This window comes from Petaurus breviceps, unplaced genomic scaffold, assembly GCF_028583685.1.
Source record: "Petaurus breviceps papuanus isolate PSGF00001 unplaced genomic scaffold, PetGlider_PUasm1.0 91133, whole genome shotgun sequence".
Taxonomy (NCBI): Eukaryota; Metazoa; Chordata; class Mammalia; order Diprotodontia; family Petauridae; genus Petaurus; species Petaurus breviceps.
This window is the reverse complement of record NW_027187419.1, coordinates 68,643,780-68,660,220: the sequence shown is the minus strand read 5'-3', so window position 1 is coordinate 68,660,220 and position 16,441 is coordinate 68,643,780. Positions and strand designations below refer to the sequence as shown.

Here is a 16,441-nt window from a genome sequence, read left to right as displayed (position 1 = left end):
GAGGGGCTGGGCTAGCCATCCTTTGCTGGGTCAGTCAGATCTGCACAAAAAAACTTAGGACTTCTGGACTTCTCGAACTCCATAAAGTTGCCTACAAACGTAGACAAATCTCAGGATATTATTCTCCTAAACTTAGGAAGGGGCAGTTGGTAACCTGGTGGATAGAGTGCTAGGCTTGTAGTCAGGAAGGACTCCTCTTCCTGAATTCAAATCTGGCCTTACTTACTTACACTTACTAGTTGTGTGACCCTGGGTAAGACACTTAACCCTGTTTGCCTCAGTTTCCTTATATGCAAAATGAGCTACAGAAGGAAATGGCAAACCACTCCAGTATCTTTGCCAAGAAAACTACAAAAGGGTCAAGAAGAGTTGGACACAAATCAATCAACAACAACAACATATTTAAGAAAGAACAAACACAAAAGAAACAGTTCACACACACCCAGTCTTAGGCTTGCCTAGACAGGACACTTGCTTTATGTGCCATGTGCTCATGGCTGCATTGCTGCTGGGGTCACCCTTGCCTCCACCCCTTATGAGAAGCAGCTTGAGATATCCCTGGCCTAGTCTGTAGAGAGCATTTAAAGATTCACTGAGTCATTTTTGCTTCTGACTCATTGGCCAATAAGTAGACTCTTCATCACCCTCAGCATTAAGCCCTTCAACATTGAATCACACATAGCCCAAAACAGAAGCCACAATTCCCACATGTCTGTCTGGAAGCAGGTAAGTCAGCTCTGTATATACTCCCAGGTGTAGCTCCTATAGGTGAGTTCAACCACTGTTACACCAAGAACAATAGAAAAGAGATTAGTACATAAAATTGTGAACCTTTGTTAGAGCAGAGCTTTTTTAAAGTGTATGTTAAAATTTAAGAAAATGATTGCCTTGATTGCTTGTGTCCCCTTCTGAACTTCCTTCTGTTCATCTTTTAATGTTTCATTGACATTATTCTTTTTTTTTTCAGTACTAATCACCAACTTCTCCCCATTGGCTATGTCTGAAAACATATGCCACATTCACTGTCCCTGTTGTATGTTACCTCTCTGCCAAGAGCTGGTAGGTTCACTTTACCACAGGGCTCTGAAGTCATGATTGGTCACTGCATCAGAGGCCTGAAATCTTTCAACATTGTTTTCCCTTACATTTTTGTGGTCATCTCCCCAGGACATTTTCTAAGGAGCTCTGGCAAGCTTACAATCCAAAAGATCAGAAGTATTACCTATCTCAGTTTGGGGTCAGAAGGCCCCAGACCAGGAAACTACATAAGCTACTTTGTCTACACCCCATACCCCCAGACAAAAAGGAATATGAGTATTCAATAAGTGCAAAGATAAATTTTATACTGGGGATAAAAAAAGGAAGTGAGATCTCAAGAAGTTATTAATCTGATATCTAAATGACACACTCGGGGTGGCCAGGTTGCACAGCAAGTAAGAGCACCCGCTCCAGTGTTGAGAAGACCTGGAGATCGAATCCAGGGCTCAGACACTTAGCACCCACCCAGAAACACCTGGCCGTGTAACCTTGAGCAAGTTACTTAACCCCAATTGCTTAGGGGCGGCCAGGTGGCTCAGCGAGTAAGAGCACCGGCTCCAGTGTTGGGACGACCTGGAGATCGAATCCCGGGCTCAGACACTCAGCACCACACCCAGAAATAACTGGCTGTGTAACCTTGAGCAAGTTACTTAACCCCGATTGCTTAAAATAAATAAATAAATAAATAAATGACACACTCATCATTTAAGAAAAATATGTAAGTCCTTGTAAAAAAAACTTTGAAGAGAACCACTTATATCCAGTGATTCTCATATAAAAATATAACATCAATATTAAATTTCATAGCAGGAGAGTATGCTTACGGTAGGTCACTAGAATTACATGCTAACTAGACTGCAATGCCACCCACCAGGTTCAAATATCATACCTTGGAATGTGTTCAATTACAGAAACTTTGGGGTGTTAACCAGGGCTTCAGATTTCCCATTTCCTTCCTGCTCCTCAGGGGAATGAGATGGGTATTGATCCACCATGTTTGGGCAGCTACTGTTGATACATTGACTGTACTTTAGCAGAATGAGACTTTATCCTTTCCACCAGGAGTAGGAGAATGCTTTTGTGTGTTTATTTGTTTTCATTCTGGGTCCATCGATAACTGCCAGGCTGCTGTGGAATATTATGTCATGTTGGTGCCTCAGTGCATTTGTGTGAACCCAAAGAATGTAGTGTTTGTAATCTTGTGGCTTTCAGAGCAAAATACCCCCAAGACCTTCAGTCTTATGTAGAAAGAACGTACAGTGCTTTTCTTCATAATTTGACTCCTAGATACTGCAGTGCTTCTCAAAAAAGAGTCAGTACACATTCATTTTGAAAATGCAGCTAAAGAGATGAAATACAGCATTCATAATGGTAATAAAGGCTCATTTGCTTTGAAATACAGGTGCCAGAATATGACTACTCTATGTTTTCTCCAGAATTCTCTCTACTATTCCCCCAATAAATTCTCCAATTCTCATCCAATTTTCTCCTTAATCCCCCAAATTCAGAGGCAACTAGATGACTTTGTGGACAGTGTTAGGTCTGGAGTCAAGAAGACTGGAGTTCAAATCTAGCCTCAGACATTTACTAGCTCTGTGACCTTGGATAAGTCACTTAACCTCTGCCTGTTTCTTCAACTTGAAAATGGGATAATAATAGTACCTACTTTACAGGGTCATTTTAAGGATTAAATGGGATATGTATAAAGAACTTAGGATCGTACCTGGCACATAGTAGGTTCTTAATAAATGCTTATTCCCTTCCTTTCCTAAATTCTCCATGTTCCTTGCTACTTTTGAATGCAAAAGTGATGGGAAGCAAGATGCCTGTCCTAGTTACATGGTTACTATGACAGGGTTAATCCCAGAATGTTAGAAGTCAACCTAGATATATAGAAGCTATCTAGTACAGGGTTCTTAATCTAGATATCTCTGACTAGATATCAGCAGGTTCACATTTTTAAAAATATATTGGTAACTATTTCAATAGAATTGATTTCCTTTGTGATCCTGTATATTTTATGAATTTAAAAACATTTGTGAGCATTTCAAGAAAATATGCTTCATCAGATTGCCAAAGGGTCCCATGATAGGAAAAAAAAATAATTAAGAACCCCTGATCTAGTGTTAGGTCCTGATTAAAGAGAAATGGATCAACGCAGACAAGACTGATGATTGCCTTTCCTGGAGATCTTGTAGTTTTATCATACTACTGCATTGAGGCATTCTTCATTGGCAGTCATAAATATGCTCTTCCTCCATGCTTTCAGACAGTCCACAGTGGTGACATCTTTTCATAGTAGTTTGTTGTTGTTTAGTCCTATCTGATTCTTCATGACCCCATTTGGAGTTTTCTTGGTGAAGATACTAGAGTGGGTTGCCATTTCTTTCTCCAGATCATTTAGATGAGGAAACTAGAGGCAAACAGGGTTAAGTGACTTGCCTAGGGTCACATAGCTAGTGTCTAAGGTTGGATTTGACTAAGGAAGATAAGTCTTCCTGACTCTAGGCCCAGTGCTCTATCCACTGTGCCACCTAGCTGCCCACAGTGTGTGGGTAGTAATGGATAGATAACTTGCCTTTGAAACAGAAAAATTTCAAGTTCAAATCCAACCTCTGACACAGCCTTGGTGTGTGACCTTGGGCAACTCAAATGTGCAAAACATTGTTGTTGTTTGTCCATCACTCTGAAAGAGGACCAGGAAATCATGGAGGTGATGACATGACATGCAAGAGAATTGGATTTAAGTGAGAGAGGGCTACACAAAGTCACCAGCCTTATTTTCTCCTCCGGAGCAATCTGGGTCCAGTGGCCAGATGAAAAAAGAAACACTCAAGGGTTTTATAGTCTAATGGAGGGTGAGTGGTAGGAGAATTAGGATTAATACAAAAATACGTGAAACGGTGTTGTACAGTGCAAGAAAGACTTGGGTTCAAATCTCCCCTCTGCTATCTATTTATGTGATTTTAAGCAATTTACTTCTGTTGACCTCATCTGAAAAATGTGAGGGTTAGACTAGGTGACATTCAAGGTCCCTTAGTTCTAAATCAACAAATGTATGACATAAAGGACAAGTTTGAGGCCATCTAAACATGAATTTCCTCAGCTGCCCTCCATTCCCCAAACCATCTCAATACCATGTCCACGTTGCCTATAATCACCTTGAACCTGCTAATTCATTAATTAGTACCATGAATTCAATTGCTAAAGTTTCAAATACTGGGCCTGTAAAGTCATATAAGAAATTTTACTTCCTTAAGTATCTCAATCCAAATTCAGTCACTTTTAGTTAGAATTTTATTCACTTAATTACAGAATTTGAGAGCTGGAAGGGGCTTCAGTGACTAACTTGTTCAATTTATACATGCAAGGAATATGGGCTTTTTTTCTGGCTGTGCCCCATGATTGGAATGCTCCTTTCTCTGATCTGCCCACTAACCTCCCTGGTTTCCTTTAAATCCCTCTCCTTTTTTTTCTGGAAGCCTTCTCCAACTCCTCTTAATTCCAGTGCCTTCCCTGTGTTATTTCCTATTTATTCTGTATATAGTATGCTTTGTAGATATTTGCTTATGTGTTGTCCCCCTGATTAAATTGTCAATTTCATGAGGGCAGGGACTCTCTTCTGTCTCCTTTTGTATCCCCATCATTTAGCATAGTACCTGGCAAATATCATAGCTGCTTAATAAATGGATTGATTTTCCATTATAACATTAACTATACACTAGATCATATAGTATCCCTAGGACTTAAACTTTTTCCACCAGCAACACCTTCAGAGATTCTTAAACTTTGTGGGCCGTGACCCCATGGGGTCCAACTCAATAGCATATAATATAACATACATTCTTTGAATTGAACTTCATTTATGTGTTCTCCTGACTAATGAAACATTAGACTTGTTCAATTCAGTTCAAGCTACCTTATAGATAATAATCTCTATTTGATTGCTTAAGGATCTAAATACATCCTTAGACCCACTTAAAGCAGATCACCTTGCCCCTTGCTTTACTAAAATTGAGTCCTCTGGATGTTATCTCCCCCTCCCTTTGCTCTCCTTTTCCTATTCCTCAGCATTTCTCAGCAATTGAAGTACATGATTTCTTTTCTTTTTGTCACTGCAGAGGAGATGGCCCCTAAAATAATATTTTTATTCCATTCCCTCTCTTACAACTTCTAGGACCTTATTCATCATTCATTCTCTCTTATGTACCTTTATTCTCTTCTTTTCCTCTGGTTCCTTTCCACCTGCTGATAAATATATTTAAATTGCCTTAAAACTCTGTCTCTCTCTTTCTCCTTCCTTCCCTCTCTCCCTCTTTCCCTTCCCTTTCCCTGTCTCCTTCCTTCACCCATCTCTCTCTCCCATCCCATCCCCCCCCATCCCAGTTCCCCATTCTCTTCAATTCTTAATTTCTTTAAAAAAGTTGTCAGCAATTGATGCTTTCTCCCTTCCCAAATCTGATTCTGAGTCTGAAATATAGCATTTACATAACCTTTGGAGAACACCAACTGTTACAGTTATCAGTTAAAGGGCATGCTCTATGCTAGGTCCTTGATTGTCTCATTAACTTGCCCTAAAGAAAATGGGTCTAGAATTCCTATTATGAGTTCTAGATCAGCACTGTGTGACCCCCTGTGGAAAAGAACTCAAGGCTGATTTGGTTTTCAGTGGAGCTAGCATAAAAAGGCAGCAAGAGGAGATGTGAAGGCTGACTGCAGCTGGAGGGCCTTTTGTCATACAGAGGTGCTGATGTCTTGATTTAGGCTTTTCTAAGCTTTAAATTGGGAGCTTTTCTTTGTTTGGACTATAAACCTGAGACCAAGCTATGTTTAACTTTGAGCCAGACAAATGAAAGGCCAGCTTGGCTGTATACTCGTCGAAAGTGCCTTTTTCACTAAGCCCCATACACAGAATCCTATAACATAACTGCTACAGACTTGGCTGCTTTTCACATCAAACAGAATGTTATAGGGAGTGGGGGGAAGAAAAATATTTTTTCCCACTACTCTCCTACATGTACCCTTTGCTTCAGCCAAACTGAACTACTCTCAGTTCCTGAACACACCCTGTACTTTTCCTGCCTCCTTGGTTTGGCTCATGCCATTCCTTTTTCCCTTATTCCTCCATCCTCTCATCAAGTGCCACCTCCTCCAAGGAGACTTTCTTGATTCCTGCCTGGGCCCACCCAAGCAATTTTTTTCATCCTTTGAATTGGTAGGACACCCTCCTACCAATCTGTGTTACTGGTATTGCTCTACGCCTTATCTGTTAAATTGTAAGGCAGAAACTGGTTTACCTCATTTTTGGGATACTTTTCTTCAAAGGACCTATTTATATGTAAAGTGATATATAAATGTTAGCTATTATTATTGTTTGTAATTCCTGGCATTTCATAAATGTTAAGTAAATGTCGTAGTAAAGAGAATTAAATATCGATTAAGTAGTAGAATCAAAGAAGAGGAAAAAGGGAAATGTGGGGAACATTATTCTTTAAATAGACACTCTGGTCTCCAAGCTCTCTTCTGGGTGTCCCATTCTTTAATTCTTTGTAATTTTTCTTCTGGTATTAATGCAGTGCAAGTTTGTTGCTGTTGTTTTCTAACTGAAAAAACTTTAATGGTTCACATCTTGTTGATGAAAGGCAGCTGTTTCGATTGCTTGAAGCCATTTTTGCATTGATTGAGGACAATGCATAAGGAAGCCCTCTCTGATGACCTGGCTTCAGGTAGACTGGCAACTGGTGGCGGCTGAGCCGCCAGGTGTTCCAGTGCCCAGCCGTTTTTCCTCCCCCTCCACCCCCGCTCCTTTCTTTTAAATTCTCCGCCGGCGGCTTCTGGCTGCTTAGTCAGCTGGGAGGCACGACTCCACTGTTTGCATTTGCCCTACTAGCTGGAGGGCTGGGAGCCGGGAGCGCCAGCGGCAGCCTGGGCTCGGCTCTTCCAGCTTGACTTGGGAGTACTTTCACATTTTCCCCCCTTCCATTCATTGGCTCCTCGGGTCACGTGTGGGCCCGGGGGGCGGGGGGGGGCTGGAATTCGGGAGTTGTAGCTTTTGGCACTCCTTTTTTTTTTCTTTTCCTTTAAAAAAAAAAAAAAGACTGGTTCTGTGCGTCTCTCCCGGGCTTGCTGCCTTTGCACTACTGTGAGTAAAGTTAGAAGCAGCGGCGCAAAAGACTGGGGGTGGCAGGTTAAAAAGAAAAAGAAAAAAAGAGAGAGAAAAAGAAAGAAAGCCGCGGAGATGTTCAGGCAGGCCCCCAGGACCCCGGGCTCTGGCTGCTACTATCTCAATCCCATGACCCCCGAGGGCCAGGAGATGTACTTGCGGCTGGATCAGAAGATGAGGCGCTCTCGTTACAGGATGAGCAGGATCCTCGCGCGCCAACAGTTAGTGACCAAAATCCAACAAGGTGAGTGACTGGGGAGGGGAGAGGAGGGGACACCTGCGCCAGGCTTCCCTCTCCCTTGGCCAGCTGGCCTTGGAAAGCACTTTGATTTTGCAAGGTGTGCCTGCCTGGATCTTGCCTGCCGGATTGCGGGGTGCCCCCGGGCTGCACATGAGTCTCTGTCTCCTCTGACCCGGCTGGGGCTCCTGCTCTCAGCAGGCGATGACAGCTGGACGCTGCCAGGTAAACAGAAACAGCGAGCGCCCAGGTAGAGGACAGGGACTCCTGAAACGCTTTCCAGAACTTGACCGTGGATGTCAGCAAGACAAGCGGGCAAGGTTTCTCCTTGCCTGGTTGGGTTTGGCGTTTTGCTGGACGTTTCTTACCATGACCACATTTAAAGCCCCAACCCTGGTTCTTAAATAAGCAGACCCTTATTTTAATCCAAGAAAAGGGGGAGGAGAGAGAGGGAGAGAAAGAGAGCCCTGCCCTGATGTTATAGGAAATCTTTGGAGGTAGGAGGATGAGAAGAGCTCTGTCGGAAGTCTACAAAGTTGTCAACTGACTGAACATTCTTTGACTGTTTGTACTATTTATCTCTGCAGTTGTGACAGACTTACTGTCTTTTTATTTCTGGGAAAGGATTAAATGCATAGGCCAGGTTCAAAACAACTCCTTTGACCTTTTATGAGAGCAAGCTATGAGCTGCTTTAATTGCCTTCCTGAAGCAGAGGTGGGAGAATATTGATTACAAGCTTCCTAGGTGAGTCTTTTTTCCGCTTGAAAGGGAGATCAATAGGAAAGGTCCTTAAAGCTCGCCCATCTCCAGGAAACTTTAACATATGGAAGAAAGTTGAAAGAGGAAATGAAAATTGGAATGTGATTCCTTTCTTTCTCTTTTCTTTAAGAAGCTCTTTTCTGATTTCTTTTTCCTTAAATAATCAGTTAATAACACCCAAAAAACTGAAACTGGTAATTCAGTTAAAAATAGTGAAATATAAAGGCCACTGATTTCTAGTGTCTGTTAATAAAATAGTGACCAATTAATGTGTGGGTTTGGAAAATATGCAGTCCTTCCAAGGGAAATTCAATTTTGAGAGGGAAATTGGATTAGGATCTTAGTTGGATTAGGATCTTATTGTAATGTATCCAAAATGAACAATATATATATTCTTGTAGCTAGCATTTGATGAGATTGTTTCCTTGGAAATTAGGAATTGTTTGTGAAGTTTCAGGAACCGGTGATGTGTGAAGGATACTGGTCCTCCATGCAGGTCTGATTTCAGGAAGGATATTATGTCATTCCATAAACCCTGTGTACAAATCTTGATTGAATAGAAAGAAAAAAAGAATTACTTCCCTGTGGGTTGGCTTGAAAATACATTAGACACAATTTCAGAAGTAGCTCGATTTTAAGAACTACAAAAAAAGTTGCTTTACAACATGCTGTTATCAACATTGTGTTTGATAATTCTGACAGTTGGTAGGCTCCATTTTTGCCAGTGTCCATCCATATTTGTCATTTAAAAATTCAGCTTAGTGAATTTCCTAGAAACGTATCTAAATGTCGATTAATTTTTAGAATATGAGGTGATGTATTTACTTATTTGAAGACGACTGATAATAGCTGTTTCTCATATAAGGCTTTAAAGTGTTCAAAGTGTTCTGCACATATTCTCATTTGATCTTCTGTTGGCCGTCATATGCTCATCAGTTGGTGTATAGATCCTTGCTTAAAATATCTGATTGAAAATTGGGGGAAATCTCATCCTTATGACTACAAATATTAGGATCCTGGATTCAGAGTCTTCAGATACTTTTGAGGTTATCTCATTCAACGTCCTCATTTTATAGATGAGGAAACTGAGGCCAGGAAAGATTGACTGTCTTGGTTAAAGTCACAGAAGTAGCAAATGACAGTCAGAATTTGAATCTGGGTCCTCTTCTAAATCAAGCACTTTTTCTTCCCCTCTGTCATTTTGTTTTCCTCAGTTAGGTATATTAGTGTGTACTTAGGAGAACTGAAAGGCCAAAGTAAGAACTTAGCTCTTTGGAAATGAGAGAGAATTCCGGTTCTCCCGTGATTAAAACCAACTCTTAAATTCTATAGCAATTAGCGATTGGCATCGTAAATATAACCCACTGCAGCAAAATAGACAATGTAGAGCATGGAAAAGGAATTAAGAATGAGAATATAGAAATTTGGAAAGGCATTTGCTAAAGAATCAGCCTTGCAGTCAGGAAAACCTGGGTTCCTTCCTACCTTTGGCAAATTCTGACTTATGCTGGCTAAGTCATTTAACCTCTCAATGCCCCAGGCAATTTTCTAACACTATAATTTGGAGAATAGTTGCTGGTCTGTATTGGTTTGGGGAGTTACCTCACCCACAATTCCCACTCATTCCACAATTGAAATCACAAGTTTGAACAACAACAACAACAAAAATACGAAACATAGCTAACAGGTAATATGCAAATTTTGTATTGGATTACTTGTTTGCATTGGATTATTGCCAGGCATCTTAATTAATTCAATGAATGTTAAAGTTATGACCCTGTGAATCACCTTTGGATTAGGACATAACAGGTCAAAAGGCCAGTCTTTTATTTCTTTATATACTTTATGTCCAGAATGTAGTATTGAATCCTCCAAGAACATGGTCATGTTACAGACCCAGATTCAGAACTTCACACTTGAGATTTCCAGTCATGTTTTATTTTCTCAAGTGTATGGAAATTTTACTTGCTTTCCATGAATAGCCATCACCCCTAGTGAGTGATGTTAGATTACTTTTATGGTTTTATAATCAGTCCCAGTTTATTAAGTGTGTATGACATGGGTAGTAGCGACAAATTTTTTTATACTGATGGTCACTCAGGAATATAGATTTTCATCTATCCTATTCAGATCTATCATGGAAAAATGATCACATTATGTTAATGAAATTCTAGACTCTGCACTTAAAACTGCCTGTTTTAAAATTTTGTTTCTGTCGTGTACAGTGTAACCAGTAATAAGGAAATTGCTCTCTCCTGACCTTATTTCAGTAAAATAACCAGTGAATAGTATAGAAATGAATCAACAACTTTTAGGCTTTTGTTGAGGAACACTAAAATGGATTCTGATGAGGCATAGGATCAGAATTAAAATTATTCAAAGCCTAGGAAAATCTAAACTGACTCGTCTACTAAAAAAATTTTTTTTTACCTTCCTACCTGACTAATTAATTAAATTCCTCATTAATTTATTTTTCTCTATAGATTTTTCTAGTTGTAGAGAGTAAAGTCTTGATTTAAAACTATGGGAGTTATTAAAACTAAGTTCTTCTGCTTCGTGGAAGTTTGTCATTCCTATCTCTTTCCTTACTCTTGTATGCAGGTGGGGGAGGGAAGAGAGAGAAAAGTGGATTGATGCCTACTCCTTGCCCACCTTACAGGTAGGCACCAGCTGAGTTAAGTGTGAGTAAGCTAGTACTGAGAAGACACTTTTAGCTTCTCAGCTTAGAAGAGGCTTTGGAAAAGTAAGTTGGGGTTGGATCCTCCTTCTGTTTTCTGGAAGCAGAGATCATATTGGCTATAGTGTGCCCTAATTTAAGAAAACTGATATTGGGAAATCCAAGTCTAAACTTAAAAGACAGATCAGAAGTTATTTTTCATTAAAAGAGAATTATCTAGGACTATAAAATGAAATAGTTCACTGCAGATTTATAGTAAAGTTCTCCTGCCCCAGTGATCCAAGAAGCAGCATGGCTTAATAGGTAAGGTAGCACCAGGATGGAAAATCGGGAAGCCTGGGTTTTGATTCTAGCTCTTCTAGATGGCTGAGTGATCTGCAATGAACCTTTATGGACCTAAATTTCCTTATCTGTGGTATCATGGATTTAGAGCTAGAAGGGATCTTAGCCTCATTTTACATGGGGGGAAACTGAGGCTCAGGGAGCTGATCATTTGTTCAATGCTATAGAGATAGTGAGATTTGAACCCTCATCCCTCTGACTTCTATTCCAAATTTTTTTCATCTGTGCCACACTAGAAAATAAGGAGGCAGGTAGGAAGAATCTTAATAGCAAAGTATTAGGAGCCACAGTCTAGAAGTGAAGATTAAGAGCAGCTCAGAGATGATCCTGTGGCTCCATGATGAACTGATTCTATAAACACTTTCCCTGACAACTCAAACACAAATATTGTATGACAGTAAGAAGGGCTCCCTATACTTCCTCCCTTCTTCCATATTTGTAATTTGTTTGTATTTCCTTGTTTTCCATAGTGGGCCTTTCTGCTTTCAGTGCTTTTTTGGTACCACGGGTGGGTCACTATAGTCTAGTAGGATTTTAATGGAAGAAGTGGGGAGGTCTAATCTGGAATGCTAACTTAATCAGTAAAGCTTTATAATTAAAAAAAAAAACTTACATAATTTTTTTTTCTTAGAACACTGTGCTATAAAGAGGCTTCATTTAGTGTGTTGCCCTACAGGGACAGCCAAAGGCAAGAGAGAACCCTTTTAAAACGACTTGGGGGATGGACTTGTACAGGTGCCCCTATTCTCACAAAGATTCATTTCTGATTTAAAAATGCAGATATCCATTGAAGAGATTAGTGAGAGATCAAACTGCATTTTCTTTGAATTTTCTTCTCATAGGACTCTAGAGTAAGTTAACAATTTTTAAACATTGTCAGGGGACAGAAGAAGCAGTAGTTTGTTACTGCACATAGAAATTCTGCCTAATGGCCTAGTGTTTTGAGAATTTGCCCAGCTTTCTTTGCCAAACCTGGGATGGAGGAGACAGCATGATATTTACAAGGTGTAGATGACCTTCCTTCCCGCCCTGTTACTATTGGGAGAATTTTAGGGTGGAGCAATAGCCTAGACTCCATGATGAGAATGCATTAATGATTACTCAGGTTCTTTTTAAAGCAAATAAAATGGCAACTGTCATGGGTTTATATTTAGTGAGTCAGACTCTTGCTGTTCAAAGCTCATGGCTGAAGTACAACATATAAAGGATACTTTTTAACAAAAAGTACAAGAAAATGTGGTTAGTGAGGTAGAGTAAAGTTAGCTAGCATTGACTAATGTTGGAAAGCATCAATAGCAAACTGAATCCCATTAAGTCACAATTATGTAAATACTCGGAGACTCTGGAGAAATTAGCATAATTTCATTATTTTGAGTGCTTTTATGAAGAGGTACCCAAGTAGACATAGATAACCATTAAATTTTACATTTAATAAGATTATGTTCCCAGATCTTCTCATATCCTCATTGTAGAGGAGAAATTCTGGTATGTGGGCAGATACAAGTGGCTACCACTTTAAGATGTAGATTTAAGAGGAAAAGGATCCTTTTTATCTTCTCTCCCCATACTATTTTAATTCTTAATAAATCCTAGCAAGTTTTCTTCATTTGTGCCTGAAGTCCCTTCATTTTCTTAGTTCTTGAGTCACTGACAGATTTAGAAGCACAGATCAGAAAACCCCAACAGCACTATTAGGAACTGGAGCAATGCCAGTTCGATATACTAAACAGTCCAACGAGAATCAATATACTGAACAGTCCAGCGAGAATAAATCAGACAAACGGTCATTTGGATTTTGGTCCTCATTTGATCTCGGTGAAATATATAGGTATGGAGTTTAGCTGAGATGTTCCAGTTATAAGGATACTTTACACTCAGGGGAGAGGAATATGGAGGCTAGCTTATAGATTGACACTAGAGGATAAGATAGTACCATGATACTGTAGTGCACATGCATTTGTATAGGGGTGGAAGAGCTCAGTAAAAATATCATTTGGGTCCCTGATGAAACCAGGGTATAATGCTGATATGAGAGGATATTGGGAACTTTCTTTCCCAGAGATGAAATGTATCCTTAGAAATTGTTCCATAATGAAAATGTAGCCCTTTTCACATTAATTTATGTAAAGCTTTATTGTATATTTTCTTATGAGATGAACTACTTATTGGGGGGGGGGAGGCAATTCCAAAGTTGATTCCCTAGAGTGGGGGTCATTCTTCATAATTCTTGACTGGATAAGATAAAATGAGTTTTCTAGAGGTTGGAACTGTTTTTTTTTTTTCAGGTCACCAAAACCCCAAACTTCATTTCAATCTATCCTACAGTCAGCCACTAAAGTGATTTTCCCAAAGTGCCAGTCTGACCATGTGACTTCCTTACTTAAACTCTAGTGTCTCTCTAGCAACTCCTGGATCAAATACAAGATATTCTGCTTAGCATTCAAAGCCCTTCATAAAATAGCCCTATTCTGCCTTTTCAGTCTTCTTATACTTTACTCTCCAATATATTCTCTCTGATCCAGTGACACTGGCTTCCTGGCTATTCCACAAATAAGACACCCCATTGCTTGACTCTAGCCATTTTCTCTGTCTCTCCCCCATGCCAGGAATATTCTCCCTTTTCATCTTTGCTTACTAAGTCCCAACTAAAATTCCATCTTTTATATTATCCATCTCTCTTGTGAATTCACCAGTAGTTTTTCTGCCTCTGTGGTTCTGTAACATGTATTAGGGCCAAGACAACTGCAGCATTTGGTTGCATTTAAAAAAAAACAACTCACCTCCCCCATCTATGTAGAAATGCCACATATGCAGAGTATATATGGGGGATTCAAACCAGTTTCCTATTCCTGCTGTATCCCCAGTTCTGTTCAATGAGACTGACCCAGAAACTCTTCCTTCTGTTATTTCCTATTTATTCTGTATATAGCTTCTTTATGCATACTTGTTTCTTTGTCTCTTCCATTCAATTGTGAGCTCCTTGAAGGCAGAGACTGTCCTTTGCCTCTTTTTGTATCCCTAGTGTTTAGCACAGTGGCACATGATTGGCTCATTGATTTGACTAATAAAGTAGTCCAATATCAGAGCGATATGAAAGTCTGCAAAAGAAATGGCCTTATATCATCTTCTGTGCAGCTAGAAGAACAGAAAGTTAGGGAGAAGCAAAATTACCTCTCTCTTCCCTGTTTCCATTATTCATTAATAATGGAAACAAGAGAGATCTTCAAATCCACACATTCAGACAATGGTCCAATTAGTCTAGCTACCAATAGTAAATTCGAGCAAGTCCCAAATATATAAAGTCACAAAAAGCCACTCACATCTTCCAGCCTAGACACATGCTTTACAATGGAATATTATTCAAGCTAGTTTCAATCAGTAGTTACTGCCCTTTGCAGCTTTTCAAGCACTGGAAAGTCTCTCAACTCATTTCTGATGCTCACATATTCACAGGATTTCACCTAAAAGGATATCTTTTACCCCTCGCTGGGGAAGGCATTGTAGTGTAATAGAATACTGACTAGAGTCAGAGGACCTGATTTCAAATCTCATCTCTCTTACTACTTGAATGATCTTGGGCAAGTGTTTTCACCATTCCTGTATCTCAGTTTCCTCAACTATAAAATGAAGGGTTTAGATTAGATATCCTCAGCTCTAGCTCGGTTTCTCTGATACATTGCCCTTGCCACCATTATTGAAGATACTGATTTTTAGGAGGAGACACACAACTCATAAACCAGATTCTTCCCAGACATTGGCGGAAAAATAGAATAAGTCCATTTTGGGAGGATATGAGGACATGTGTCTAATAGGTTCAATACTATTGTTTCCCTGAAGTTTCTCAACTGTGATGGCTGGAGCTGGGCTCCGGATGGATTATTTATGTCTTTACTTTCCTCTTGAGTCTCACCCTCACCTGTCTCTCCAGGATATCACTACTACAACCCAAACCTTGAGAAGCTGACTTAAGATCTAAAAATGTGTCTTCTGAATGTTTTGAATTTTGACTAGACTGATGCCACCATTACAGAATTCTTGTCTTGGGCTGTTCACTTAGATTAGGAGTTCTTACCCTGGGAGAGTCCATGGATAGATTTCAAAGGGTCCATGAACCTGAATAGGGGAAAAATATACATCTTTATTTTCACTAACCTCTAATTAAAATTTAACATTTTCTTCAATTATGAATTAAAAAAAAAACATTATTCTGAGATGGGGTCCATGGGCTTCACCAGACTTCTGAGTGATATAAGGAAAAAAAAGGTTAAGAACCTTGTAGTGATCTACAGGATTGTTCCTCATCCCACATGTAAATCCCATTTATATAGTACTTTTTTGGAACTCTTTAAATATATCATCTCATTTGATGTAATTGGTCCATTTTACAGATGAAGAAACTCTCAGAGAGTGGGTGAGTTGCCCAGGGTTGCAAAGTTATTAAGGGTCTGTAGAAGGATATAACAAAAACTCTCTGGATCCAAGGCTAGCATTCTTTCCCTTATAGTACACTGTCTCCTTGGCCTAGATGATGAAAAAGGGGCCAAGGGATCATGGTGAACAAGTGTTTTTAGAACATTTTGTTCGTTGTTTCCACATCCATGGCAAGGCTTCCCCGAATTCTGCTTTGACCTTCAGGGACTCAGAAATGGGCTTGACTGGCCCTAGAGATGATAATTTAGTGAAGAGTGGAGATCAAAGGACTCTTCTTACTCATTGGCATTGTCTATATTTAAAGCTATAATACGTATGAGACCTTGCATGTGTTCAGAGAAGAGCTTAGCTAATGTGGAATATTCCATTGCTGCAGGGATGGAGGGGGCTCTCAGCAGGAAAAGAACAGGAAACCATGAGGGGGTTGTTAGGTGGCTGGAGGTAATGTGAGAATATGTTTAGTTGGGGAGAGGATGCAGTAGAGTAGGACATGAAGAGGATAGTTGCCCGGAGTGAATTTTGGCTTTGTGGTTTTAAGATATTTCTGGTTATGAGGCCTCTCCCACTAGGTCTGAAGAAAGAAAGTCAAAAGAATTTAGTTTTGCGAAATAAATTTAGTTTCCCCATGAAATAAGCAATCATTATGTATCTTCAGTCTATAAATGCTTCATTGGGAGAATTTGTTTTGTTTTGTTTTGTTTTCTATTGGCAGCCTTAATATATTACTACAGTCTGTGATATGTGCTGTGTGTGTGTGTGTGTGTGTGTGTGTGTGTGTGTGTGTGTGTGTGT

General features: G+C 39.7%; 1 protein-coding gene and 1 pseudogene across 12 annotated transcripts in view; one reads left to right on the top strand and one right to left on the bottom strand.

Annotated features, from left to right (window-relative positions):
- The window catches only part of LOC138155417 (biogenesis of lysosome-related organelles complex 1 subunit 2 pseudogene), a 964,561-nt pseudogene that overhangs the window by 310,477 nt on the left and 637,643 nt on the right, over positions 1-16,441 (bottom strand).
- The window catches only part of STARD13 (StAR related lipid transfer domain containing 13), a 750,493-nt gene that overhangs the window by 536,478 nt on the left and 197,574 nt on the right, over positions 1-16,441 (top strand). The window contains exon 1 of one of the 12 annotated variants that reach the window (XM_069080655.1): positions 1,979-7,445. The exons of 10 other annotated variants lie outside the window; for them this stretch is intronic. In XM_069080655.1, the coding sequence (XP_068936756.1) occupies positions 7,277-7,445 (169 nt within the window). In that variant the 5' untranslated portion in view covers positions 1,979-7,276. One more of the 12 variants, XM_069080666.1, reaches the window with a different exon arrangement.